The sequence below is a fragment of the Sorex araneus genome, chromosome 3, assembly GCF_027595985.1.
Source record: "Sorex araneus isolate mSorAra2 chromosome 3, mSorAra2.pri, whole genome shotgun sequence".
Taxonomy (NCBI): domain Eukaryota; kingdom Metazoa; phylum Chordata; class Mammalia; order Eulipotyphla; family Soricidae; genus Sorex; species Sorex araneus.
This window is the reverse complement of record NC_073304.1, coordinates 42,438,680-42,466,526: the sequence shown is the minus strand read 5'-3', so window position 1 is coordinate 42,466,526 and position 27,847 is coordinate 42,438,680. Positions and strand designations below refer to the sequence as shown.

Genomic DNA, 27,847 nt, shown 5'->3' with positions numbered 1-27,847 from the left:
TTTCATTTTCCTATAATCTCTCATATGTGATAAACTGCTAGCTCCTAGGAAAAGGGCACAAGTGGAGAGCCAAAGTGATAGTAAAGTGGGTAGGGCACTTGCCTTGCATGCTGCTGAGACCTGGGTTCAATCCTTGGCATCCCACATGATCCCCCGAGCCCACTAGGAGTGATCTCTGAGCACAGAGGCAGAAGTAACCCCTGAGAACTGCCAAATTTGGCCCCAAAGCTTAAAATTAAAAAGTGACCTTAGGGAGTTTAATGCTTACTATCAAATTCCTGAGTTTTCTTTAAAGCTTCTTGTTCACTTATATTAAGTCTACTTTGTCATCTATTTGTTGTATGTACTTTGCTGAAAATACTGGTGGAATGTCAGAGAGATAGCTAGAGTGCATGCCTAGCATGTTCAGGACCCTCAATGTGATCCCTGGTATCCCAGGGTCTCCCAACTTCACCCTGCCTGGAATACTTGGGTATTCCAGGCAGGGTGAAGTTGAGCTCTTCTGGGTGTGGCTCTTATATGAAAATATTGGTGTGGTGTCAGGTCTCAGAGACAGAGCCCAGTGACTCATGCTTTGGAAAGAGCCCCCTTTCCATTGATTCAACTGGTCAAATTCTTTCAATGAACAGAACATGTTAAAGATGATATGGCGTAGGATCCAGGATGAACCTTTAAAGGCTGGGCAGTTTCTGCCTTCTTCTCTTGGAACGGTTTCTTTTGGAAGTTCTAGGCTAATATCATTGCAAATTCACTACTTTGATACAGCAAGCACGAGACTTGGGAACTAAAAGTCTGAAACTATATGGAGAGGCTTCCCAGAGGACTCCAGTTCTAGCTGCCAGAGAAGACTTGAGAGAGAAAGGCAAAAGAAAGGCCCAGGAAAAAAAAAAGAAAAAAAGAAAGGCCCAGATGAGTCCAGCTACCCATGGTGAGATAGTCAAGCTTTTCGTGTGCCTCTAAGTTTTCAGACAGTTATGCACATAATTAGCAATGTAAGTCACACTTGCTGATCCTGAACCTCCAAATGAAAAGTGAGTGGGTGTTCTCAGAATCACTCCTGTGCTAGCCTGAAGAGTTATTGCAGGAAATCCAGGAACTTTCAATGTGCTTGGGGTGTCAGTTAGCTAAGAGCATTCTTAATCTCGGTCAAAAAACTCATCAAAAAGTGGGATTCTCTCTGTTCTGGTTCTCACCAGCGCTCGTGATTTTTTCTCATTTTTCCCCAAGTCATCTGAGTCTGAGCTTGAGCTATCCCACAGTAGCTGTCCCCGGGCCTCCTGCTCACGGAACCATGTTTCCATTTTGCCTGTTTTCTGGGGAGAATAGTCATGTTTTGCTGGAAGATCCCAAAATTCTGCATTCTGTGAATTTCCTACAAAAAAAAGAAAGTTTATTTACTTCAACTTCTCCCCTAACAATGAGCAATATACTGTGTGAAGATTAAATGAGATAGTGCATATTAAGGGCAGATCACAGTGCTTGGTTCCACAGTGTTAACCTGGTATAAAATGAAAGATTAAAAAAAAAAAGAGAAAATTTACTTCTCCTCATGTCAGTCTTTTCTGACTCCTTTAGTTTTGCACATCTCCCAAATATTTTACTAATGTGGATGTTTCTTGGTCTGCTCTTTTTTCCCTTTGTTTTGCTTTTGCTTTTTGGGTCACACCCGGCAATGCATAGGGGTTACTCCTGGCTCATACATTCAAGAATTACCCCTGGTGGTGCTTGGGGAACCATATGGGATGCTGGGAATTGAACCCGGGTCAGCCGTATGCAAGGTAAACTCACTACTCGCTGTGCTATCACTCCAGCCCCTCTTGGCCTGCTCTTAAACAGTGATTTTAAGTGTCTAACATTATCCCAGGCACTGTTCTTAGTTGTTTTGCCAGTATTTTTAAATTGCATGAGTTGCTTATGGGATTACAAGCATGTTTATGCTGGCACTTGAGAAGATGGGTTAAATAGATTCCCCAAGTAGATTTTCAATTATTCAGCCTTTTCTTGTTTAATTAAGTTATTGATTAAGCATTGTGTTCTCTGAGCAGGGGTAGTATCTCTCAGCTGGAGATTTTGCTTAGAAGATGATCTTAGAAGACATGGCCAGAATTTCCAATGATCTTTCAGTTCTGAATCTTGCTGATGTGGCCATTTGGCCCACACTGAGCAATCTGTGTGTATTGCTGCCTATGTTTAGTTGCAAGTGTATTGGCCCTGGGATATTACAAACAGGAGAACTTAAGGGGACTCTGGTAGAGCAACATAGCTGAGGGCTTGTTGACATGGATATTCTTTGGAATTTAGAGCAATGTGAGGCCACTGAATAATCTGCTCTGGTATGGCTGTAATGTGGGGATTGGGCAGGGGACAGAAGCCAGCAAAGTTGCAGTATCTAACTCCTGGAGTGTTCAGGGGATCATGGTGAGGAGTTTAGACTGTTTTTTGGTCCATGGAAACTCACTGAATTTATTTATTTATTTATTTTTAGCAAGGGAGTGAAAAGTATGGATTTGCACTTTATACCAGTGGTTTTCAACCTTTTTACATTTGCAGACCAGCACCAGTCTGCAGCTGAAAACCACTGTTTATATGCTTGCTCTGCTATTACTGTGGTGATTCTACGACTTCATTGCACAGGGGAATTATCTTGTTATTTTGATAAAATTAAGATTCTGATGAAGGTCTGAGGTTGAGACTGAAATTTTGCTTTTCACAAAAGTTCCAGGTATGCTAATAAACTGTGGCTAATACTCTGATTCTCAAGTAGAATTACTTAAAATGCCCCCTAAACTTTGGGTCTGAATTAACTATAAGAGTCATTAAACCCAACATACTGCCCCCAGCTCCATAGTATCTGAGTTAGCCATTTGATTGGTCTCAAATGAACCCACGAAAATACTGGTTCTGGTTTTTGCGGACAATGCTGAGAGCTACCAGGTGGACTGATAGAAGGAGAGCAAGATTGGAAGGAAGAAGTACAGTCAAGAGGTAATAGAAATAGCATCGCTGTATTGTGATATGATGGTGGCATTGGGCATGGGAGAAAGAAAGCAGATTTCAGTGTCACTGATGCAAACAGGACGTTGTGATAAACTTCTGCAAGCAGAGGGTTAGAAGGATGCCCCCATGTCTAACCTAAATGATGTATGTTCAGAGGTCTCACCCACTGAGACAGTGCATACAGTTTGGGGTGGGTTGTGGAGCTGGGTTCAGTTTCAGATATTTAGGTACGCTAAAGATGGCTGAGGAACAGAGATATAGTACAGAGTGCTTTGCCTTGCATGCAGCCAATTCGGGTTTGATTCCAGCAGCAATATATGATCCCCAACATATATTGGTCCACCTCCAGGAGTGATTCCTGAGCAGAGTCAGGAGTAATCCTTGAGCACAATGGCCACAAACAAACAAACAAACAAACAAACAAACAAGGCTGACCTTTAGGGGAAGGTATCATATGGCACTAAACTGACTAATACCTAATTGCCATTTGATATATCTCCATGTCCTTCGAGGTTTTAAAGCATAAAATGATGCTCTTTTGCTTTTTCTCCTCCTGGGAATGAAGAAAGAACTCTGCAACAATGCAAATAAAAGTACAGTAGACCCCTAACAAGAAAGAGAAACCTTGCGATAGTGCTTTGGCATCTGTCTTTTCCTCCCAGCAATCCCACGTTTTATGTCAACCTGTTCATTATATTAAAAGAGATAAATATTTTTTTCTTCCCCACCCCCTAAAAGATATAAATATTAATATGAACTCTAGGCCATTTCCTCTCCTTTACTCAATCCCCTTTGGAAGTTTATTTGATGAAAAATTTTAAGCACTCGTAATACTTTATTTTACTAAAACTTTCTATGACTCACCTAGACTTCTATCCACAGTTTCATCAGGCAACAAGGTAAGCAAATTATCATCGTCATTTCTTGGAGATTTTTGAAGGATTTTCTTGGCCTTATGATCTCTGAGCTTTTGTTTATTAATTCTTGCTTCTCTTTGAAGACTCTTCTTTAAGTCCTCCTGGGCCTAGAAAGAATCAGCTGTGAACAGTCAATGTTCTCATCAAGAGAATTTTTCACTGCAATAGGTCAACAGGTCAGCCTCTTTGCAATTTGTTTGTGTTTGTGGATATCTGTGGTTCTCTTACCAGAATGTGGGTTTCTTTATCTTTTTATTGTTACAAAGTATAGAAAATTTATGCACAGACTTGTTGGGAGGAATGAGAACAACCCCATGGTCTCAACAGAGTGAGGCCTGATTAAGATGTGAGCCCTTGTAAACATTTTCTGTAGTTTACAGAACATATTTTCTGTAGTTCTCTATAGGTTAACGTGTCTGTAAGTGCAGAGGAAGTGGACTGCATGCTTACTTACCAAACTGGGAAGATTGGAATATGACAGTTATAGGGGACAGCACTGTAAAGGACATGTTACAAGAGATACTTTCTACATGATACTTACAGGTATGAATTATAGAGAGATAGATACCTAAAGTAAAAAACAAGTTAAATTTTTACCAAATGAAATTATTTAATCTTATTTTCCTGCTGGAGGAGGTGGGGGAAGATGCCTGATGGGCTGGAATCAGAGAGGAAAGGTGGAAGGAGGTAGCCGCCATGGACAGATGGATGGGTGGCCTGGTGGGAAGGTGGGAAGCCGGAGGAGGGGGATTGCAATGGGCTGAAGGAGCCAGTGCCTACCCAGGATGGGAGGAGGGGGCAGCGACCAGTGGCACGAGGAACACCACGCAGACACACCCAGAACCCCCCCGCCCTTGCGCCATGTAATCCCATCAACGGCCAACAACCATCATCATCATCATCATCATCATCATCATCATCATCATCATCATCATCATCATCATCATCTCGTTGATCCTCAATTTTCTCGAGTGGTCTCAGTAATGTCTCCATTCATCCTAGCCCTGAGATTTTAGAAGCCTCTCTTTACTTGTCCTTTCCAATGGTGCAGCATTAGAGGCTCTTTCAGGGTCAAGGGAATGAGACCCATCATTGTTACTGGTTTTGGCATATGAATACACCACAAGGGCAGGAAACTCTCGGTAGCTTGCCAGGTTCTCTCAGAACCTGGCCAACATCCAGAGACTATAAGACCAAGCTCCTGGAAGTGACATCTTACTAGTTCTCACTCTTGGAGAACCTGGCAAGCTACCTAGTTTCCTGCCCACATGGGAGAGCCTGACAAGCTCCTCATGATGTATTCATATGCTAAAACCAGTAACAATGATGGGTCTCATTCCTCTTACCCTGAAAGAGCCTCCAATGCAGCACCATTGGGAAGGACAGGTAAAGAAAAGCTTCTAAAATCTCAGGGCTAGGACAAATGGAGACATTACTGAGACCGCTCGAGAAAACCGACAATCAATGATGATGATGATGATGATTTTCCTGCAGGAACCACAATGTTATATGAACAAATAGCCTAGAATTATAGGAGTTAAAACTGAGAGATAGAAAGAGAGAAAGAGAGAGGGAGAAAGATAGATAGGGAGATAGACAGACATAGTCAGACACAGATACACAAAGAAAGAAACTTGAGACCCTGATACACCTTTGAGAGGACCAAAAGCAGAAAAGATTCAAGAGGGTCAGTAGCAGAAGGCGGGGTGTCTTACTGATATTACCAGCTCCTACAGTAGAACCTCAACTCTGGTGATTAAATTTAAAATGCTAAGTAAAGATCAGAGATGAATACTTAATGATATTCATATGACAGGACAGTGATTGTGTGGAGTAGATTTGGTATAAATGATAGTCTTCTTCTCATATTTACCTCTTGTCTCTTACGGTTCATTTCCAACATTTGCATCTTATGTAAATATTGTCTTTTCCCAGAAGTATACATTGGAATTTGCATCTTCTTTTCCAGACCCTGCTATGAAAGGAGACATATATATGTATACATATATATTGTTTTAAATAAAGCATACAATTTGTTTATTCAACCATATAATTTTGTTTTAAAACATCTAATTCATTATTGACTCTGAGATCCACAACTTGAAATCTTTTTTGTGACACGGTGAGATGATCTTAATCATCAACAATAATTAATTTGGATCTCCCACTAGGAAAAAGTTTCACCATTGCAGTTCCCTATTAAGTTATTAGATATGTGATATAGCTTTTAAGGTTTCTGTAGCTCTTTGAATACCTGGAATGGAAATATTTTTCTATCACTTACTTTGACAAGCTATCACTTTCCTTGTTGAGATGCTGATAATTATTTCTCTAGAAATAGATTCTGGTTAGAATGCTCAACCAAAATTTGAGTTATTAACCTGTTGTTATCTCCCTGCCTCTTCAGTCATTGACTACTAACCTGGCTCTGAAATTAGAGGGGAAATAGTATGGTAGTATATATGTATATGTATATACATATATATTGTAGTATATATGTAGTATTTTGCTAGAGTACACCCTCTACATATCAATATAAGCTTCATATACATATATACCATATATTTATAATATCTAAACATATATTTATCTAAACTATATATCATATATATCTAAACCATATATATGTATATATAGCACACACACACACACATATATATATACACATATATATGGTTTGTAAAGGCTTTGAAGCCCATTATTTGTTAGTTTGGTGATCTCTCCTGGGACATAAAATCCGGTGGAAAAATATAGACAGTTTTTGAGGAGTGATGATATTCTTATTACTTGCTATCACCAGGTAAGAAGAATATGGCAGCCCTGTGGACTCTGACTATGTTAGGTGAAGCTACTCTCAGGGAGTGCATCCATCCCTCCAAACACAGTTAGCATCACAAACATGACCTTGAGGATCTGAAGGTTCTTGGATATCTTTATTGAGTTAGCCAGCACATGGCGGCATCAATTTGCCTCCAAAATCAATCAGAAGTGTTGAAAATATACTACACCACAAGTTTTGTTTCTTTTGAGGGGAGTTTTCTCAGCACAGTGTAATTAACTTATAAAAGGGAAAAGCTCTAAAGAAGATCCCACTTTAGGATTACATTTGGCGGGGCTGTGATAATGAAGTCAGAAAAAAATTCCAGATGTGTCCCTATGAACACTGGGAGTGAAGAAAAAGGTATAAATGGAGGGTGGAAAGGCAAAGGGTTATAAAGCTATATTTCAGCAGATTTGAAAGCTTCTGGAATCATTGGTGTCCACAAAAATTTTATGTCTCATCTACACTTCCCTGTCTTTACCAGGAAGCATCATCAAAGAGTAATTGCCAGATAGAGGCAGACCCTGGAAAGGGTGGAAAACGTTGAAATATTCTAATGCTAAGAGTTTCATTCATCTCTTAGTATTCTGTGCAAATAATATGTAAAAAGACCACACGCCCCAGTCCCATGCAGACACCACCCTAGTCCCATTTAGACAATTCCTCCTATCATGCCACAGTTCACCTTTGTTCTCCCAGATTCTCGATGGTGCAGGGACCTTCCAGAAGTAATTGTGTGTGGCAGGCCGATGGGTTCAAGCTTCTAGAAGTCCAACATTGAGAGCATTCAGCATTTCTCATGCCATGAGATAATGAAACATAAAAGCCAGGCATTAAACTATCTCAACATATTGCAAAAACAGCTCTTATTTCTGAGAGTTCACAGGAAAGGCAATTTCAACAGTATTACAGTCATTAGAGTGTAAAAGGCTTTTCAGGCTATCTGAATCTTTTTTTTTATAGTCTCTGTTGTGCTGACAGTGACATATTGATCTAAATATTGGTCAGAGAGTTAAAAGACTAGGAATCCCTTTTCTGCCTGCATTGAGGATTCATGTCCAAAGTTATCAAACAACAAAGGTTATTAAAGATGAAAGAAGCAAAAAGAAGTCACTTAATTTTATTCATTCCTTAACCACCCAACTGAGCTATTTTTGTCATTAGGGACATGACCTATTTTTAAGATCTCAAAAGTAACTCCCTCAGCCTCTTCAGCAATACTCACCAGTGCCTAGGAATCAGTTTACAATGAAAATACAGTGTGCTAACAAATCTTAAACATGGTTTTTCTATCAGGGCATGGGTTTGTGAGGAGATCTTGTTGGCGTTTTAAGGGATCAGTAAAAGTGGAAAGTAATCAATGAACCAGTGGATCTGTTTCCAGCTTCACTTGCCTCAGATTTAATGTTCTAGAAGTTGGAGCCCTGGGAAGTTGTTGAGACAGAAGCTGATGTCTTGACCTTGACATACCATGAGGTGGCTTTAGAGTGTCACAGTTCATTCATTCACTGTCCTCACTGAGTGACTGCACATGCCAGGCACAGTGTGCAATAGTTCTCAAAAGTGAGTATGGTTCCTCATGAAGTATACTGTCTATGGAGGAGGAAATCCAGTTATATAGTGTCAAGGATTGATTAATAGTTGACTGGTTACTAATAAGCACTGTGAGAAGTGCTTTGAAGAAAAAAATCTGCAGATAAGGATTATGACAATACTTAACTGAAGGACTCCTCTTCAGATATGGGAGGGGGGGTGTTATGAATTGAATTGTATTCCCTTCAATTAATGTGTTGAATTCTTAGTCCCCAATACCTTAGAATGTGATTTTTTTTTCTTTTTGGGTCGCACCCGGCAATGCACAGGGGTTACTCCTGGCTCTGCCACTCAGGAATTACCCCTGGCGGTGCTCGGGGGATCATATGGGATGCTGGGAATTGAACCTGGTCGGCTGCGTGCAAGGCAAACACCCTACCCACAGTGCTGTTGCTCTAGCCCCTAGAATGTGAAAGCACAGATTGGGGTGGTGATTTACAAGCCAAGGAACACTATAGAATGCACAGAAAATCACCAGAAGCTGACATGAAGAAGTTCCTCCTTAGCAGCCTCTACAGGCACAATCCCTGTCTACACTTCCAACTCAACCAGACTTCTAGCATTAGTGCTCTAGTGGTGATCATAGCTACTTTCCAGACTTCTAGCATCCAGCACTGTTCTTCATTAAATAAAATTTAAAAAATGGGGTCTGTGTCTTACAATACTGTTAATGATAGTTTCTCATGCACATAATTTTAACACCATATCCACCAGTGTACCCATCCCTCCACCAAGGACCCCGAGACTCCTCCCTTTCACCCTTCCCCCCTTCCCTAATTCTGTTGTGTGGATCAGTTCTCCCATTATGTTGTCTTTGGACTTTTTAGCTTACTGTGTATCTTTAAATCTCACATTTGAAAGAGATCATTATGTATCTATTATTTTCTTTCTGACTTACTCACTTAGCTTGATAGTCTCTAATTACATCCATGCTACTTCAAATTGCATGATTTTGTTCTTTCTTAGACCTTATTAGTACTGTTAAGACAATATCTTTGTTATTATAATCTATCCCATCTGTTACATGTGGTTATAGTTACTCTCAAAAACATGATAATATAAAGGAAAGAGGGAAGGGAAGAAAGTCCAAGAAAGATTTTTGAGGAAGTGATTTTTTTTCAATTGAAGTTAGAAAGTTGAGTGGTTTTCCCCCCCTCCTTTTTTTTTTTTTTTTTTTGCTTTTTGGGCCACACCCAAATATGCTCAGGGGTTACTCCTGGCTTTGCACTCAGGAATTACTCCTGGCGGTGCTCGGGGGACCATATGGGATGCTGGGAATCGAACCCGGTTTGGCTGCGTGCAAGGCAAACGCCCTACCCTCTGTGCTATCACTCTAGCCCCAGAGAGTTGAGTGTTTAGTGTGTGAAATACTCCAAGTGAAGGGAGGTGGTATTTTTAAAAACATCAGAACTTATTAAAGATATTGTAAGAGGTGGTCAGTATTAATAAAATAGAAGTTTATCTTAGTCTCTGCAGAACATAAAGATGTAGTGAAGATGCAGGAGATGGCAGCTGGTTCATTAGAACTTTGAGAGCAATAGGATTGGTAACAAAAGAATTGAGGGAGAGGAAGACCCAAGAATTTATGGAAGAAAGAATCTTCCATGACTGTAGATTTTTTTGGGGTGAGGAAAGAACAGAGAAATATCTATGCTACCACCTAGATTTGTTTCAGATTTTTCCTAATTGATTAAGACCTTAGGATTTGTAGTCGAAGCTACCCATTATGCCCAGAGTAACAATGTTATCTCTTCTAATCCTCATCTGAATACTCTGGATATTATGATGATCCTGCATTTCACAGAAGTTAATAACTTGTCCAAGATTGTCAAGTTAAAAAGCAAATGGTGACTTCAGGATTCAAACTTAGATCTGACCAGTTCTAAATCCCATGACATTTTCTCCACTATGTGTTGCAAAATCTTGTTTGTCATCAGAGTCTCTTGGAATTAAAAAAGAATTTCCTGGGCAAAATTTATTGAAGATTGAGATTCAAGAGGTGATGGATATGTTCTAGGAATATATATGCAACTGCACATGTTATTATATAATCAACATAGACTCAAAATTATAGAATAATGTCTGTGTAGCATTATATATAGTCATATGTATTATTGACTATATTTATTTTTCAAATATATATTATGTAAACTATATAATATATAGTTTATACATACCATACATATGTATACCATACATATAGTTCATACATACCATACACCACTATATAGTATATATACCTTTAATATAGTTAGTATATCTAATATATAATATTACTATATAATATATAGTTTATATGCTATATATACTTTAATTTTTAGAGAAGATTCATTTTTATTATTATTTTTTGTGGGGGTAACATCTGGTGACACTCAGGGCTTACACCTCTTTGCTCAGGGATCACTCCTGGAGGGGTTCAGGGAACCATTTAGCGTGTTGAAGATTGAGCATACTTGCCAATGTACAAGGCAAGAATGCTACCCATTGTACTATCTCTCTGACTTCAGCAGATTTAGTTTTCAAGTCACAGCAAAACGTAGCAGAAACTACAGAACTGCAGTCCCTTAGGCCCTCTGGCTACATGTGCTTGATCTAACTCACTGTCTTTACCCTGCACCGGAGTGGTTATTATCCATAAACCTAAAGACTTAACTTTGTGTATCATTATTACCCAAAGTTTATAGTTTCCATTATGGTTCCACTGTTGTATTTCAATCTATCGGTTTTGACAAATGTATAATGACATGTATCACCAATATAATGTGATAGAGAATATGTCTTAAAAATTCTTTCTACCAGGCTAGAGAGATAGGTGAAAGGGCTAGAGAATATTATGCATTTGGTGGGCCTGAATTCAATCCCAGTACCACAGAGTCCCCTGAGCACTTTCAGGAAGTGACCTCTGAACACAGCACTGTGAGTAGCCCCCTGAACACCTGTTAAGTCAGACCCCAAAACAAAAAAAAAATTATTTTTCCCACTTTGTCTTCTCACCTCTTCCTCTCTCCACCACTGATTCCATTGTCTCTACAGTCCTATTTTTTCTGGAATGTCAGTAGGGTTGGAATCATGGCATATTTAGCCTATTTATTTATTTATTTTTTGCTTTTTGGGTCACATCCAGCGATGCTCAGGGATTACTTCTGGCTCTGCACTCAGGAATTGCTCTTGGCGGTGCTCGGGGGACCATATAGGATGCTGGGAATTGAACCCAGGTCGGCCGCATGCAAGGCAAACACCCTACCCGCTGTGCCATCTCTCCAGCCCCTTAGCATTTTTAAAATTACTTTCTTTATTTAGTAACTAATACATGCTTAGTACTTGACTCTGTGTCTTTTCATTGCTTGATCATTTCCTCTGAGCACTATTTCATTATATGCATGTAGAACTGTAGCACTGTAGTACGGTTGTTCATCAATTTGCTCAGTCGGGCACCAGTGATGTCTCCATTGTCAGACTTGTTACTGTTTGTTGTCTTGCCACGAGAAGCTAGCCAGGCTCTGCTGTGCGGATGGGATATTCTTGGTAGCTAGCTGGCTCTCCGAGAGGGATGAAGGAATCGAACCTGGGTTGGTTACATGCAAGGCAAATGCCCTACCCACTGTGTTATTGCTCCAGTCCAAACACATTGGTAAACCTATTAAATAATTATTCATTATATAGAAATTAAATAACTTCCCAGAAAATTAATCACTGTTTTATATGTGTGATAAATGAGGAGGGGGAGGGTATCCTGAATATCCTATATCACAAGGAAGCAACTAGATATCCTACAGAGAAGAGTAGAAAAATGGTGATACATGCGCTTCCAAGTTTTAGAAACTATGAAGAAAGTTGTCATAAATAGCAATGGTCAGACATTTGTATAAATATAGTTTCCAATTAATTTGAGTAAGTACCAAGAATAACAATTGCCAAATCATATGCTAAGAGGATATTTAGTTTTGTTTTTTTGTTCGGGGGCTACATACAGCAGTGTTCAGGGCTTACTACTGGCTTTGCTCTCAGGGATCACTCCTGGAGAGGCTCAGGGGGCAATGTTTGGTGGTAGGGATTGAACCCAGGTTGGCCAACTGTGTGCTTTGCCTATATTATTTCTTTGAACCCCAGAAGATATTTAGTTTTGTAAAAAATTGCTAAATAACTTCCAAATTTACAAACATTTTACATTTCCACTAGTCAAATGAAAATTACTGATGATCTATATTCTTGTCAACTTTTAGTGTTATCAGAGTTTTGGATATTATTTTGTCGTTAGTTATTTTGGCCATTCTAATAACTGTGTAGTGGTATCTCATTACTGCTCTAATTTGCAATTTTCTAATGACTATGATACTGAACATATTTTCATAAACTAATTTGTCTTCTCATATGCCTTCTTTTGACATTGCATTTGTAAAACAAATGTTTAAATTTCATATTTATTTACTTTGCCACACACTTTGCTCAGGGCTTACTCCAGACTCTGTACTCAGAGATCAACCCTAGTAGTGTTCAGGGGATCTTATGACATGGTAGGGATTGAGCCCAGATTGGCCATGTGCAAGGCTAGTCCATTACCCACTGTACTATCACTCTAAAAATAGGGATCTTTAAAATTTAAGGACACTTAAATTTAAGGGCAGAGAGTCTCTTGCCCGCACGCCTGGCTGTCTTCCTTGGGGCCCCTCGAAAAGGATGGGCTCCAGCTTCCCTCCCCACCCCGAGCAGAACTCCCGGCGGCCGAAGACCACCAGAATCTAGCTACAGCCATGCTGGAGGCCCCGCTCCACATGTTCGGACAGGCCTCATGCATGAAGGTACCAGCAGAGGAACCCAGGTGTGTGTAATCCCATCAATGGCCAACATCCAGAGAGAGACTTAAAAGCAAGCTCCCAGAAGCGCGCGGCCGCAGAGCCTACTTTATATACTTTATATCTTTAGCCTGCTTCTCCCTCTGGGAGAAACTGGCAGTCTTCTGAGAGTTTCCTGCCCACATGGGACAGCCTTGCAAGCTTCCCATGGTGTATTCATATGCAAAATCCAGTAACAAGCTGGATCTCATTCCCCTGAACCTGAAGAGCGCCCAGTGCAACATCTTTGGGAGGGCCGAGTTGAGATGGACTTCTAAGATCTCAGGGAATGGACGAAATGAGATGTTACTGAGCCCGCCCAAGAAATCGGTGATGAACGGGACTTCGTGATCGTGATCATGAAGGACACTAAGTGGCTAGGTTCCAGAGGTCTTTGGCTGCCAGGGCTCTGCTTGAGATGGAAAGGGAAACTCAACCCGCCCTGCTCCAAGGGGCCCTGGTGAAGACAGCCAGGAACTGGGGCAAGAGACTCTGCGGCGCTCTCTTCCGGGAGTGTTGTTTTATAGTCTCTGGATCTTGGCCATTGATGAGATTACACTTACAGGGCAGTGGGGGCAGTTTGTGGGTGTGGCTGCCAGGCTACTGGAAAATGGGGGGTCTGGGTGGAGGAGGCCCAGTCCCAATCCGAGCAGGCTTGGAGATCTCAGCCCCGGGTCCTGCACACCTGGGTTCTCCTGCCAGTTCCTTCATGTGTGAGGCTTGTCCAAACATGTGGAAAGGGGCCTTGAGCATGGCTATGGCTGGGTTCCAGAGGTCTTTAGCTGCCGGGGCTCTGCTGGGGTGGGGAGGGAAACTCAACCAGTGCTGCTCTGAGAGGCCCGGGTGAAGACAGCCACCAGGAACACTAACTTCTATAAATTGTTTCTTTATATTTCAAAACCCTTGAAGAATACATTTAAAAAAAAATTGGAATCTATCCTGTCTCAGCAAATAAAGGAACTGCATCAAAATAGAACAAAGTGCCAGAGAGATAGTACTAAGGTTAAGTTGCATGTCTTGCCTGTTACTGACCTCTGTCACCACCACATGGTCCACTGAACACTAGGTACAGTCCTGGAAGCCCAAGCAGTGTCCTGGTGAACCTTGGCATTGCAGGGCCAGAGCAGCACCATTTTCTCAAACCCTCGCACTGAAATATTGGACTAATTGACTAAGAATCACCAGGAGAGAGTGAGCACTATTTGGGAACCCACCCTCTTATCCCCAACCTCCAAAATATGCTACAGAGGTTTTGCTTTTTCAAAAATTTTTCACAAATTTTTTTCAAAACTTGTGGGTGAAGATGCTAATATTTCCAACTATTTAAAATAATCTACCCATAACTTTCTTGTTTGTTTTTTTGGTCACACCGGGCATTGCTTGGGGGGCACTCCTGGTTTGGTGCTCAGGGGATCACGCAGTGTCAAAAAACAAAGGTGGACTCCCTCCTGCAAAGCATAGACGCTTCTGCCCTTTGAATTATTTTCTCAGCCTCTCCCTGTAACTTTTTGAGGCCATTTCTTTTACTTGAAAGTATGAGTTTATATTCCTCTGTTTTCAGTTTCATTTTATGTAAATCTATAGTTCTGACGAGGATCAAGTAGACTTCAGGGCAGTCTCCTTAGGCATTGGGATAACCAAAGAATGGCACTATTCCTTCAGAAAAAGCACTAGATGGCAGCAACTAACATTGTATATAGGACCCCTCTGTTAATTGCACAGGGCCTCGGAAGCTTCACAGAAACGAATTGCTGGACAATTGGTTTCCCTAAACAAGACTCAAATGGAATTTCTTGAGAATTCTGGAATCATATCCATGTTCCTGTTCCATGTCTGGGATGTGAGATGACTCACTTCATCATCTTCCAGAGAAAATAGAATGAAAGGAATTATCGAATTGGTAAAATGATACCATTTTCATTTCATGTTATTAAAAAACAACAACAACCTTGTTTAAGGGATTTCAAGCTGACTTCTCAAATGAAACAAATGGTGAGGGCAATAAGATAAAGTGTCTGTTAGAAGATATGGGAAAGGAGACTATATCAAGCAGAAATTGTTGAACTTAGTCTGTGCACCAACCCAAGTTAATTGCTTCTGTCTCTTAGCAGGAAGAGAGTGGTGGGCAGGAGCAATTCAAAGAAACCGTAAAATATGTTTGACATCATTATTGCAGAGAGCATTTTTTAAGATTCTGAGGATAAGCTAAAGGTGTCCAGGACAGCCTTGAAACAAAAAATTATACAGCCAAGCGGAAATTCTTGGTCAAAGCATTGCAATGAGTTCACCTTTCAATAGCATTCAGTGAACAGCAATACCAGAAAGATGAGGGGTCAGTCTTTAGTACAAGATAAATATTGCCACAAGAAGAAAACAGAACAGAAAGGAATACTTAAATGAACTGCATCAATACACATTTATTTAGAGTTCTTTATAGCTCTGAGTTATTTCTGTAACTTAAAGGGACCTAAAAAGATTTCTTATAAGATGGGAAATGAGAATCGAGCTCACAGCTTGAAATCAGGGAGAGAGATATTCTTCCAGTTACTACAAAGTATGAAAGAGATGTATCACAATGGAAGACTTATTTTGTAGGTATTATCAAAAAGTTGAACATAAAAAGTTAAGACCTTTTGGTGGGAATGCCGACTGGTTCAGCCCTTCTGGAAAACAATTTGGACGACTCTCAAAAAATTAGATATTGAATTCCCATTTGACCCAGCAATACCACTGCTGGGAATATATCCCAGAGAGGCAAAAAAGTACAATCGAAACAACATCTGCACATGTATGTTCATCGCAGCACTGTTTACAATAGCCAGAATCTGGAAAAAACCCGAATGCCCCAGAACGGATGACTGGTTGAGGAAACTTTGGTACATCTATACAATGGAATACTATGCAGCTGTTAGAAAAAAGGAGGTCAAGAATTTTGTAGTCAAGTGGATGGGCATGAAAAGTTTCATGCTGAGTGAAATGAGTCAGAAAGAGAGAGACAGACATAGAAAGATTGCACTCATCTATGGTATATAGAATAACAGAGTGGGAGACTAACACCCAAGAACTGTAGAAATAAGTACCAGGAGGTTGACTCCATGGCTTCGAGGCTGGCCTCACGTTCCGGGGAAAGGTCAACTCAGAGAAGCGATCACCAACTACATTGTAGTCGAAGGCCATGTGGGGGAAGGGAGTTGCGGGCTAGAGACTGAGCACAGCGGCCACTCAACACCTTTATTGCAAACCACAATAGCTAATTAGAGAGAGAAAACAGAAGGGAATGCCTTGCCACAGTGGCAGGGTGGGGTGGGGGGGAGATGGGATTGGGGAGGGTGGGAGGGACACTGGGTTTACGGGTGGTGGAGAATGGGCACTGGTGAAGGGATGGGTTCCAAACTTTGTATGAGGGAAGTATAAGCACAAAAGTGTATAAATCTGTAACTGTACCCTCACGGTGATTCTCTAATTAAAAATAAATAAATTAAAAAAAAAAAAGAAGAAAATGAAAATCTGAACAATAAAGGAATCTAATCCAGTTTAAGGAAAAAGAAATAAAAGCAAAACCTGCTTATAGAAAAAAAAAAAGTTAAGACCTTAGAATAATAAACTCAAAAGCTTAGAAAGAAATTTACTTTCTGGAAAATATGAATGAGAAAACTTCAGTGAGGAAGAAATATTACTTAGATCAACTAAGAGTTCAATTAGTGAGGAAATATTTCAGTATTGAATATCAACTAGTTCAGTTAGTAGTGAACTATTTGACTCCTCCAAAAGTACAGGTGGCCAAAGATTGACTCACAGGTGTTTATTCAAACTCAATAAACATATCACAACTGTGATATATCAAAAACTTTAGAGAACAGAAAAAAAGCATATAAATTCAGCAATGAAATTATATGTGGAGCTTATGTCCAACTATGATTTATATCAGGAATGCAAACATGGTTCAACATCACACTAGTAAAATATATTAGTGTGATGTTTTATTTTTTGGTATGATATGCCAAGAAATTAGAAGAAAACCATAATCTTACTTAATTTTAATAAAGACATAAGAATCCCAATAGGATTTTTTTTTCCCAATAGGATTTAATGCTCGGTCCTAAAAAAACTTCAGCACAACAGAAATAAAGAAAAAAAAAGATGGTGGCAGGAGAGATAGTACAAGGATTAAGGTGATTGTCTTGCATATAGCCAACCCTGGTTAGATTCCTGGCACTGCATATGGTGCTCCAAGCACTGGTAGGAGTGATTCCTGAGCACAGAGCCAAAAGTAAATCCTGAAAAGTGCTGGATGTGACTCCAGTAGTTACCCCTTCCAGGACACTTTGATGGTTGGTTTTATGTGTTAACTTCTGTAGGCTATGGTCTCCAATTATTTAAACACAAATCTAGGTGTTTCTGGGAAGCTATTTTCTAGAAGTGATTATAGTCCACAGTAAATTGATTTTATGTAAAGATTATTTTATTTTTCTTTTCCACATTTTTGCCAATGATAACTTCATTTAGTCACTTGCTCTGCTCTTCGAAGATTACTTCACATAATTTGGTGAACCAGATTAAATCAGTTTACAGACCTTTAGAACAAATCTGAGAAATTCAGTGGGTAATTCTACTTGCACATTACAGCTTCTCTCATGTCTCACAGTTACAGCTGTACTTCCTGGTGACCTGCCCTGTACATTGTAGACTAGCTTTAGAAATTTCCACAGTTATGTAAGTAAATTCCCTGCAATGTCTTTTAATTTGATATTTCCTTTTACTAGCCCTGTTCCCCTGGTTGAACCCTGATAGAGGTGGATATTAGAATAAACACTAAATAATTTAGAAAAGAATATTGAAAGTCTCACAAGATCCTCATGGGCAAAACACTACAAAAGTGTTTCTTGTGGAACTCTGGATAGTCATCTTTACGGTTCAGAAGACAATATTTGGAACATAATCAATATTATCCAAATTTATCAATGAAGGTGTTAGAATCAGGATACTGAAAAAGGTTTTTCGTGCACTAAAGGAGATCTAAATTTCAAATGGAAAAGCAAAGGATTATAAATAGCAAAGACAACTCTGAAGAAGAAAACTAGAAAATTTCTATATTACAGACTGGAGCACTAGCACAGTGGGTAGGGCATTTGCCTTGCATGCGGCCAACCCGGGTTCGATTTCTCCGTCCCTCTCAGAGAGCCCGGCAAGCTACCGAGAGTATCCTGCCTGCATGGCAGAGCCTGGCAAGCTACCTGTGGCATATTTGATATGCCAAAAACAGTAACAACAAGTCTCACAATGGAGACGTTACTCGAGCCCGTTCGAGCAAAATGATGAACAGTGGGATGACAGTGCTAGAGTGCAGTGCTACACTGTTGGAAACATTGGGTTGTCCTTACTCTTCCCGCAGAAAGTTTAAGGTTTAGTGAGTCACTCCCACAACAGTGCAACTAAGGAACACCCGATTCCATCAGGCACTAATAATCCTATATTGCTTTTCTCTTTTCTTTATGTCATTTGCATGGTTTATTTAGCAATGTCTTTTTTGTATAGACATGAGAAGACAATTGATGCTATGCTATGTAACATGGGAGTTAATCGACTCCAAAATAATATTTACTCCTGGACATCCATATTTACTTGACCTAAGTAGTTCCTAGAACTCCAAGAGCAGGGTCCTGGCGAGGGACTGGATGGACCCAAAGCACCCTGTGAGCTACCCTAGCATTGAAATGGGCCAGGCCAAGTGCCATAATACTTAACTATAAGTTAAGAGCACAGTCATGGACAAACTCTGTCATGACACAAAAAGAAGTAACTGAATAAGGACCCTGCTGGAGTTAGGAAAGACTAACCTGGCCTGAGAACTGTGGTCTGGCATATATAGCAAGATGTTCCCAGGAAGAGCCAACATTTAAGCTTAATGTATAACTTACTGTGTTCATACAAAATGATATTGCTAGACATATAATAAGCAGTAAATTTACTGTGACTGTTTAAATGGATTACTAGCTGAGGAAAGGAGAAAGCAATCAATCCACCTTGGATGAAATCCTGCCCTTGAGTGGATCTCCTAGTAATCTGGAGTAATCTCCTCAAATGAGATTTTTGTCCTTGAGTTAACCTCTTAAAGGAGTGGCTTTACCTCTCTTTGTTGTTATGATAATATTCAAACCCACCTTTGTGTCCCCACCCACCATGATTTCTATATAACTATGTAAAGGGTAAGAGGGGACTAGACTCTGTGAAAGAGATGAAGACAAGACACTGGGACTAGATGTTGGGAACGATAATGTCAGGACTAGACACTGAAGACTAGACACTGAAGACTAGATGCTGGGGACTAGAAAGTCAATGACGAGACATTGAAGATGAGACTTTGAAGACTTTGAGACTAGAAGGAGAACCAGATGAGGACGATAACTGGAAGTAGAGGACTATGAAACTCCACTGAGACAAGGAAGAAGAAATAACGAAGGAGAGGACTTTGAGGTCTACAAGGAGACTAGGATGATGAAACTCTGATAACTGGGACTACCACCAAAACGACGACTACCACTGTGCCGAAAGGGAGAGATCAGACTACGCCTGGGAGGAGAGAGAAATAAACTGACTACCGACAAGCCTGGGGCCCGGTTCCTGTTTCTCTGTCCCCCAGTTCTCTTCCACTTGTCCATCTGTCTGTTGCCACTGTGGTCCAGCCTGGGGAGGCAGCTCTGGGCCACCGAATGCTAGAGTCTCCTGCATGGGCCCACTGCACCTTTTTTTCTTTTTTAGAAACTTACAACATACTAACACTTAGCTTTAAGGTATATAATTAAGACTGTGTAGAATTAATATGGAAATACACAAGTAGGTCAATGTAAATTGTATATATGAAAAAGTAATATTTTGAATTAGTGATCAAGGGGTGGTTAATTGCATAAAGTACTTTGTTAATAGATTCATCAAACAGGGTAAAAAAATAATCAAAAACCAATCTTAAAAAACAAACTATCTTAAACCAACTCATAAATGAATTTTAATGGGTTAAGACCTAGATGTGTTAATTAAACATGAATTTTAGAAATAAATAATGTTATCTTTGTGACTTGCAGACATAACTTCCTTGGCACAAATATAAAAAATGCAAAATATAAAGATTAAGATTGACAAATCTGAAATTAAAAGGGGAAATCTTTAGGAACACACATACATACACAATAAAAAAAATTGAACTATGATGGAAAGAATACATTTGCAACACATCTAACTAATAAAAGATTAGATCTAATATATACAAAGAAATTTCAAAGATTCAAACAAAAATAATAGAAAATGGGCAATGGCATATTGTATAATACAAAAACAACATAAACTGGGCCAGAACCAATCTCCTTATCGCTAGGGAAAGTCTTTGTATTTATCTTTCTCTTCTCTCCATCCATTCATTCAAAACATACATATAGATCTCTGATAATTTTCCAGGTACTGTTCAAAACATTACAATCTACTAGTGAAAAGACCAGATAGAAATCCTACCTCTGTGAAACTTATACTTATACTTAAGCTTATACAGTGCAATACTCTAGCACTGGTGAATGGTAGTGGTGTGTGTAGAGTTCAAGTGGGGAGGAGGATTGTTGGGGGTTGTAAAGAAAATATAATACAGACATAATGAACATAACAGGTAGGAAAATTGCTTCGTTAGTTAGCACTTGGAAATAAATACTCTGAGAAAAAGTAAAGACTGAAAATCAGAGAAATCAGAAGTACCAGGTTAGTAGTGCAATTTTCTATAGGTTGTCAGAATAAACTTAATAGGGAAGGTGAGGTTATATTGAATCTTTGGAGAAGAAGGAGTCATCCAAGGTGACCATCTGAGAATGCATCATATTGGGAGTGGGGTGGGGACAGTCTCCATCTTAGTTCAGACCCTAGGTGATGGAAGAGATTGTGAATGTGTCCACATTAGTGACAGTAATTATCAGTTCTTCAACATGGGACAGAAATATTTGATTAAGAGTTTCCTGGAAAAGACCATCAGATCTTAGCTATTTCAAGTTAGAGGAATTTATTTCATGATCTGCCTTTTTGCTTGAGGAGATGTTCAGGAAGTGCAGACTGCCAAATATGCAACTCAAATTATTTAGGATGCAATTAGATTTGGTTTAATAATTAAAAATACTTTGAGAATTTTCTTTGGCAGAGATTAAGCTATTAATTAGCATGTCATGGGAACCCGGCATTTATTATTCTCTCAAAAACCCGTTTGTGGTGGAAAATGTGCTGAGCCCCATTTGTGAAGATAATTATAGTTGATATCTTTGGGAATGCCTGCCAAGTTCCCAGCGATTTTCCTCTTTTCTGGGAGCGGCCTCCAAAGCCTAGAAGGAGGAGGCAGTTCCTGGGCCCACTTTTCTATTATATATCCTCTAGTCATAGCACATTGGATCAGAACTGGAATCAGGAGCAATGCTGAGCCAATGAGGTCTTTTATCCAGGAATTTGGAATTGGAGCCCAGGGGACCATGGCCATCTGTCCATTTGTTGGAACTATGAATTACAAATTCAGGGTGGCCATATTTGACAAAATGGTCTTGAGAAGTAAGAAAGTCAATCTGCAAGTAGGGAATAAGAAAACTCATAGAAAAGAGCTTGAGGGTGATACACAGGTAGTCTTCTGCCATTTAAGCCCTGATTCTTGAATTCCAGCTCTTGAATCAAGAAAGGCTCCTTTAGAATCAATGAAATTCCTTTGGAATCAATGAATGACTCCTTTCAATCAATGAAAGACTCCTTTGTTTTTATAATTAATCTCATTTGTTACCTTGGCTTGTCAATTAGACTCCTAATACAATGATGCTCCAGGTCTGAAATAGTAGAGAGTGCATTTTAATTTTTTCCCCCTAACTATGAATAGCAAGTTTCATTGTTACCAATTCACCCAAAATTTATTCACTCATAAACTTTTCTGAGGTATATTTTATGTTTGTGACTGAATATATGGCTAAATAATATATATATATTATTTTTATTTAGATTAGTTAATTTGTCTTGATTCTTTATCTTTAAAGTAGTTGGTTAGGATGTGGTAGTTTCTTTGAGTCTGAAATACCAAAACTCTCTTTTTGAGCTTGATTGACCTGAATAAAATCCTAATTTTAGGTATCTTTAGCTTTGCCAGATATAAAAAGTATTTTCTGAACTATAAATTGCTATACAAATGTTTTTTTACTTGTTATAATAATATCTTTTATTTGAGTAGTTCATCTTAGAGCCTGCATAGAAACATGTATTAGACATACTCCTTTAAAGGGAAATGTTTGTTTAGGAATAAAACCTACATTTCAAAATTATCCAGTTTTGCTAGAGATATGCTTAATAATTTAAAAACTGATGTCTATTTGATAGAAATATTCTTTTCTTTAAAAAATTTTGAGGGTCTTAATATTTGGAGAAAAGATGCTCTTTTGTGAAAAGGGTACAATCACCTCAAATAATGGTTTTTGCATTTATAGAGAAGACAGGTAAATAAAAACTAACAGAAGCAGAAATAGTCCTAGACAAATGAGCTTAAGTACCACTGGGATTTGTTCCAACACCTGGGTGAGTCCTATAGCAGGTGGGATTTGACTTCAGCTTCCTTTTACAAATGTCAGTAATAGATTCTGCTTACAAGAAAGCTCAAACCCCACCTTTATCTGATGCTCATTTTCAAGGACCTAGTCAGATCTCTTTCCCCTTTTAGGATGAGAGTTCTTAGAATTTATAGTTCTCTAGAGGGAATTCATTAAGTATTTATTAAGGTGAATGTATTTAAAGCTCTTGCTTTGCTGCCCTGGAATATGATGCCCTCAATTTTAACAACCAGTTAATACTTAGAATGATAAAAGATTGGAAGTGAAAAGACTGTAGAGTTTATCTATATTGATGGCTAAATGGATGGAGTTTAATATATAGTTGATATCTGTCCTCTATTGTCCTTGGGAAAGTTATTTAACCCTGAACAATGGGTATAAAATGAAGATAATGCATCCTTTCTCACAGAGGGGCATGAGGAATAAATGAATGACATAAGTCAAGTTGCCTAGCATGTAGATGACTTGTAGTGGATACAGGTAGATGGTAATGGTTATTTATTTATATATATATATTTTACATATTTTTCCCATAGTCATTTACTAGTCAATGCAAGAATAAAGTCCCTTGAGACTCATCATGTCTGTGATTTTAACATACTTCCTTTTTTTGTAGCAGTGTTCTTAAGAGTGAAATGACCACAACAGGAAATCCTAAAGGCACATGATCATTACAATTGACAATGTTCTAAATAACACTCTCTCATTATCTTGGTCATTGTTATTTGTAGGATAGCATTGGTTTGTCCTTTCTGCCTTGTCACAGAAAGCTTAGATTTATTCGGTTGCACCCATTCACAGTGATAGCACAGCGGGTAGGGCATTTGCCTTGCATGCGGCCAACCTAGGTTCGATTCCTCCATCCCTCTCAGAGAGCCCGGCAAGCTACTGAGAGTACCTTGCCCACCTGGCAGAGCCTGGCAAGCTACCCGTGGCATATTCGATATGCCAAAACCAGTAACAACAAGTGTCACAATGGAGATGTTACTGGTGCCCTCTCAAGCATATTGATGAACAACAGGACAACAGTGTTATAGTGCTACCTATTCACAGTGCTTCTGGGGCACTCCCATTCCTCTGAGTTTATCTGTAACCTCTTTGTGCTCTGCTTCCCCAACCAGTCAATCACCTTTATCTCCTAATCACGCTCTGTTAACTTGTAAATATTGCTTTTCTCTTTTCCTTATGTCCTTTGCATAATTACTTCAGAGCAATGTTCTTTCTGTATAGATACAAGAAGACAGTTAATACTATGCTTTTGTAACTTGGGAGTTAACTGACTCCAAATAATACTCACTCTTGGGCATCTGTTTTCTGGACTTAAGCCTCAGTTGCCCTTATTTTCTAGCACCCCAAAAGCAGGGTCCTGATGAGGGACTGAATGGACCCAGGGCAAGCTGTGAGCTACTCTGGCATCGAAATGGGCCAAGCCAACCAAGTGCCATAATACTTAACTATAAATTAAGAGCACGGTCATGGACAAATTCTGTCATGATCCAAAAATTAACAACTAGATTAGAACCCTGCTAGGACTGGAGCGATAGCATCGGGTAGGGCATTTGCCTTGCACGAGGCCGACCCGGGTTTGATTCCTTCATCCCTCTCGGAATGCCCAGCAAGCTACTGATAGTATCCCGCCTACACGGCAGAGCCTGGAAAGCTAACTGTGGCATATTGGATATGCCCCAAACAGTAACAAGTCTCACAATGGAGAGGTTACTGGTGCCCACTCAAGCAAATCAAATAGCAGATGAGTAATGGGATGACAGAGATACAGTGATACAGGATTAGGAAACATTAACCTGGTCTGAGCACTATAGTCTGGGATCAATATTGACATGTCCCCAGGAGAGTCACCCTACAAGCTTAATGTATCTCTTACATGTCCAAACAAAATAACTATTATTAAGAAGTAGAACTAAGATGAATGTTTAAATGATTATTGGACTAAGTAAAAAAGAAAAACCCCTAGGTGGTACTTTGCCCTCAAGCCTGATCTTCTGACTGCAGGTGATCAGGAAGGACTTTGATATGTTGATTGTGCTACCCCCGATGCTAGGAGGTTGGGAGAGACTAGAGAGACCAGGATGGGGAGTCAGAGCATGGAGAGACAAGCGAGGAAGACAAGAGGAGACTGGAATGAGGGGCTTAGTGAGATTGGAACAGGCACATGGGGAGAATGAAATAAACAGCATCTTATCACCAACCAGCCTGGCTCTCGTTTCCTCCTTGGTTCGCCCATGGCATAGGCAGTCTTGGGTGGAGAAGTGGTGTGAGATCACCAAACGCAGGCAGTGAGAGAGAGAACCATGGGATTCCTAGTCGCTTGGTGAATACACATCTGGCACCCCAGATGGGGCTGTTAACTGAAAGGTTGGTGATTATACAATTATTATCCCTCTTTTACAATTATAGTTAAAAGGGGATGTTACCATTGAATCCAAGAGATTCCTATGAAGTCTTTTAAATTCATCTTACTTGAAGTCTTCGAGGTGGGTGCCTTTTAATAATACTTGTTTCTCCTTGTTCCAGTGGTATATCAAAATACATGGTCCTGGGCACTTGAATTGAGGAAGAAGCAAGAACAAACCGTTAAAAGTAATTTACTCTTAAATTGTGATGAATACTAACTATTTGACTTTGCTAGTTTGTGTCTTTTTTGATTAGATATGTCTAAACTAATTTGAATGTGGAGGGAGAACATAGAGCAGGTAGAATGTATCAGATAAAGTTGATAAAGAAATGGAGCAAGACTTTGTGATTATATGACTGTATTCTCCCAATTAAACTGTCTCCCTAACTAGGAAAAGAAATTGCTACTAAAATACTACATAATATTCTTTTATAATGAAACAAGCCAGAAGTGCAAAGTTAAGCCTTATGAAAAAGGGTCAACAAATAAACCTATTTTTATTTTTTAGTGTTTTATTTTTGGGTTTATACTCCTGGGACTACCACCATGACCACAGTGCATGACGCTCTTGTTCTTTTCTCTTAATAAGCAATTTGTCAACATTCTGATTTCTAGACTGTGCAACAGTCTGCTTGCAATTTAAGTGGAAAAATTCTTAGGAACAATGAGTTTCTGTTTCTATTCATAAAACATTCATATGACCATTTTAAGGACTCCACCTACCATATTCTTGTTTTCATTTTAAAAATACTAGTGCATTAAGCATGATAGAAACAATACCAATGCAAGAGATAAAAAACATTTTGAAACAAAAATATTTTTAGTAGTTTGACTTCTCTTTTTTATACTATAATTTGCATGTTATCACCCCATTATTTAATATTATTCTCCTAATATGGTATAGACTATACCAGGTTGTTATTTTTTTTAATAATTTCCTATACCTCCTATTAAAAAATAGCAACCTGGCCTAGCCTACACTGTCTGGTGGAGAAATTAATGAAATAATTTTCCCAAAATATCCAATTTGGTGTAGGTGGACCCCTAAATATGATTCCTGGTAAAAGAATAATCAAAGGTCAACCTCTCCATGTTATCTACTCCTGATGTGATACTGTCCTTTTAAAAACATTCTCAGTTGATACTCTAATACATTAAAATCAGTCTTAGTATTCAGTTAGCAAAATCTTAAAATTATGGATAGAAGATTTGAATAAAAACAGAATTTTTCAATAAAGTAAAGAGAAAATTCCCATGCCAATTGCTTAGAAAAATATTAGAATCAATCAAAAAGTTGTCAGTTCTGTGGAAAGTAGCCATGAAAATTATTATAGGTAAGATATACTGTCACTGTCACTCTTGTCATCGATTTGCTCGAGAGGGCACCAGTAACGTCTCAATTGTGAGACTTGTTGTTATCGTTTTTGGCATATCAAATATGTCATGGGGAGCTTGCCAGGCTTTGCTGTGGGGAAGAGATACTCTCGGTAGCTTGCCAGGCTCTCCGAGAGGGGCAGAGGAATCGAACTTGGGTTGGATGCATGCAAGGCAAATGCCTTACCCGCTGTGCTATCGCTCCAGCCCAGGTAAGATATACAAAGTAGCAAAACAGAGTATAAGAATTTCTCACCAAGTTGACCAATAATAGGAATTATTTGTGTTATTGATAATTATGTGTGAAAAAGAGAAAATGAACATATTACATTATATAGTCATGGTTCTCTTTTTAAACAAGTTGTCTAGTTGTTTTATTATATATCATTTAATAGAAATGTTATAAACTAATGTTATAAAATATAATTATGAACAACATATGCTGTATATATAAATTATATAAAATACAAATAACGCTATAAGTCTTACAAAATATTCTAGGATCATTTACGTTTTCTTAAGCTTAGAGTTTCCAATCATAATGGGAAGAATTCTTTTATTTCTGCAGATGATCAGGAAGAATAAGATAGAGTTGAAGAAGGGTGACTCATCCACTCCTCTTCTCTCCAATAAATCATTTGGAATGGGTTCCAAATTCAAATTAAAATGCATTCATTCCTAAAGTACTGCTTTCAGAACCAAATTTGATGCATTAAACAGTACTGGATAGAATAATTTAAATTTAGAATCAATCTATGTGAGTGTTATAATTTAACATAACTTTATATAATTTTTACTGTCTTGCAAAACTCGGTAAAAACATTGGAAGTCTTACAAGCTGAAACAATAGTGTTTTCCCTTCTACATGGAATGAAAAACAACAAAAAAACCTTTGTATACAGTGTACTCAACCATTTTAATTTATCCATAATTCTAATAATTGACACTATCCAGTCTCCCACTGAAAGATGTCCTCTTATGTCTCAGTGATTTACAGACTTTCTGAAATAGACGAGTAAGTCTAGTAGGAGCTCTCCCAGGCACAGATCAAATTCATGCCAGGTTGGATAGTTACCTGCGGAGTATCTTCCATACCAAGTCTCTCGGAGAGGTGGTAGCTGCCCTTTTGAAGCACTATTCCTGTCCCGCAGTCTTGTGAAGAAATATGGATCCTTAGTTTCCAGACTCTGATTGACTGTCAAGTTCCCAGTGTCAGTTGAGGAAATCTCTTCCTCCTTGTTTTGCAGTGGTGCCACTTTGGTCACCTTTGGGTGAGCCTTCGAGTAGCCCAGGCCCAT

The 27,847-nt window shown here is 39.1% G+C and overlaps 1 protein-coding gene across 2 annotated transcripts; it reads right to left on the bottom strand.

Annotated features, from left to right (window-relative positions):
* Positions 1–1,136: 1,136 nt before the first annotated feature.
* CCDC198 (coiled-coil domain containing 198) lies at positions 1,137–27,847 on the bottom strand. 2 transcript variants are annotated; one of them, XM_004601776.2, is made up of 6 exons: positions 27,625–27,847; positions 25,241–25,323; positions 7,421–7,498; positions 5,788–5,889; positions 3,862–4,021; positions 1,137–1,372 (listed from the first exon to the last, which is right to left on the bottom strand). In XM_004601776.2, the coding sequence occupies exons 1-6, from the start codon at positions 27,845–27,847 to the stop codon at positions 1,137–1,139; spliced, it is 882 nt and encodes a 293-aa protein (XP_004601833.2). The 2 variants fall into 2 exon arrangements, with proteins under 2 accessions (XP_004601833.2, XP_012790470.2); XM_012935016.2 differs by having other exon boundaries at positions 5,788–5,886.

What these genes read in the sequence shown, in the direction of transcription:
- CCDC198 (XM_004601776.2), bottom strand. Translation starts at nt 27,847, where the DNA reads ATGGGCCTGGGCTACTCGAAGGCTCACCCAAAGGTGACCAAAGTGGCA. An exon ending in ACCCACCTCGAAGACTTCAA is followed by an intron (nt 7,499 to 25,240) that starts GTAAGATGAATT and finishes TTGGACTTCTAG; the next exon opens with AAGCTTGAACCCATCGGCCT. An exon ending in TGAACCGTAAGAGACAAGAG is followed by an intron (nt 4,022 to 5,787) that starts GTAAATATGAGA and finishes GATTCTTTCTAG; the next exon opens with GCCCAGGAGGACTTAAAGAA.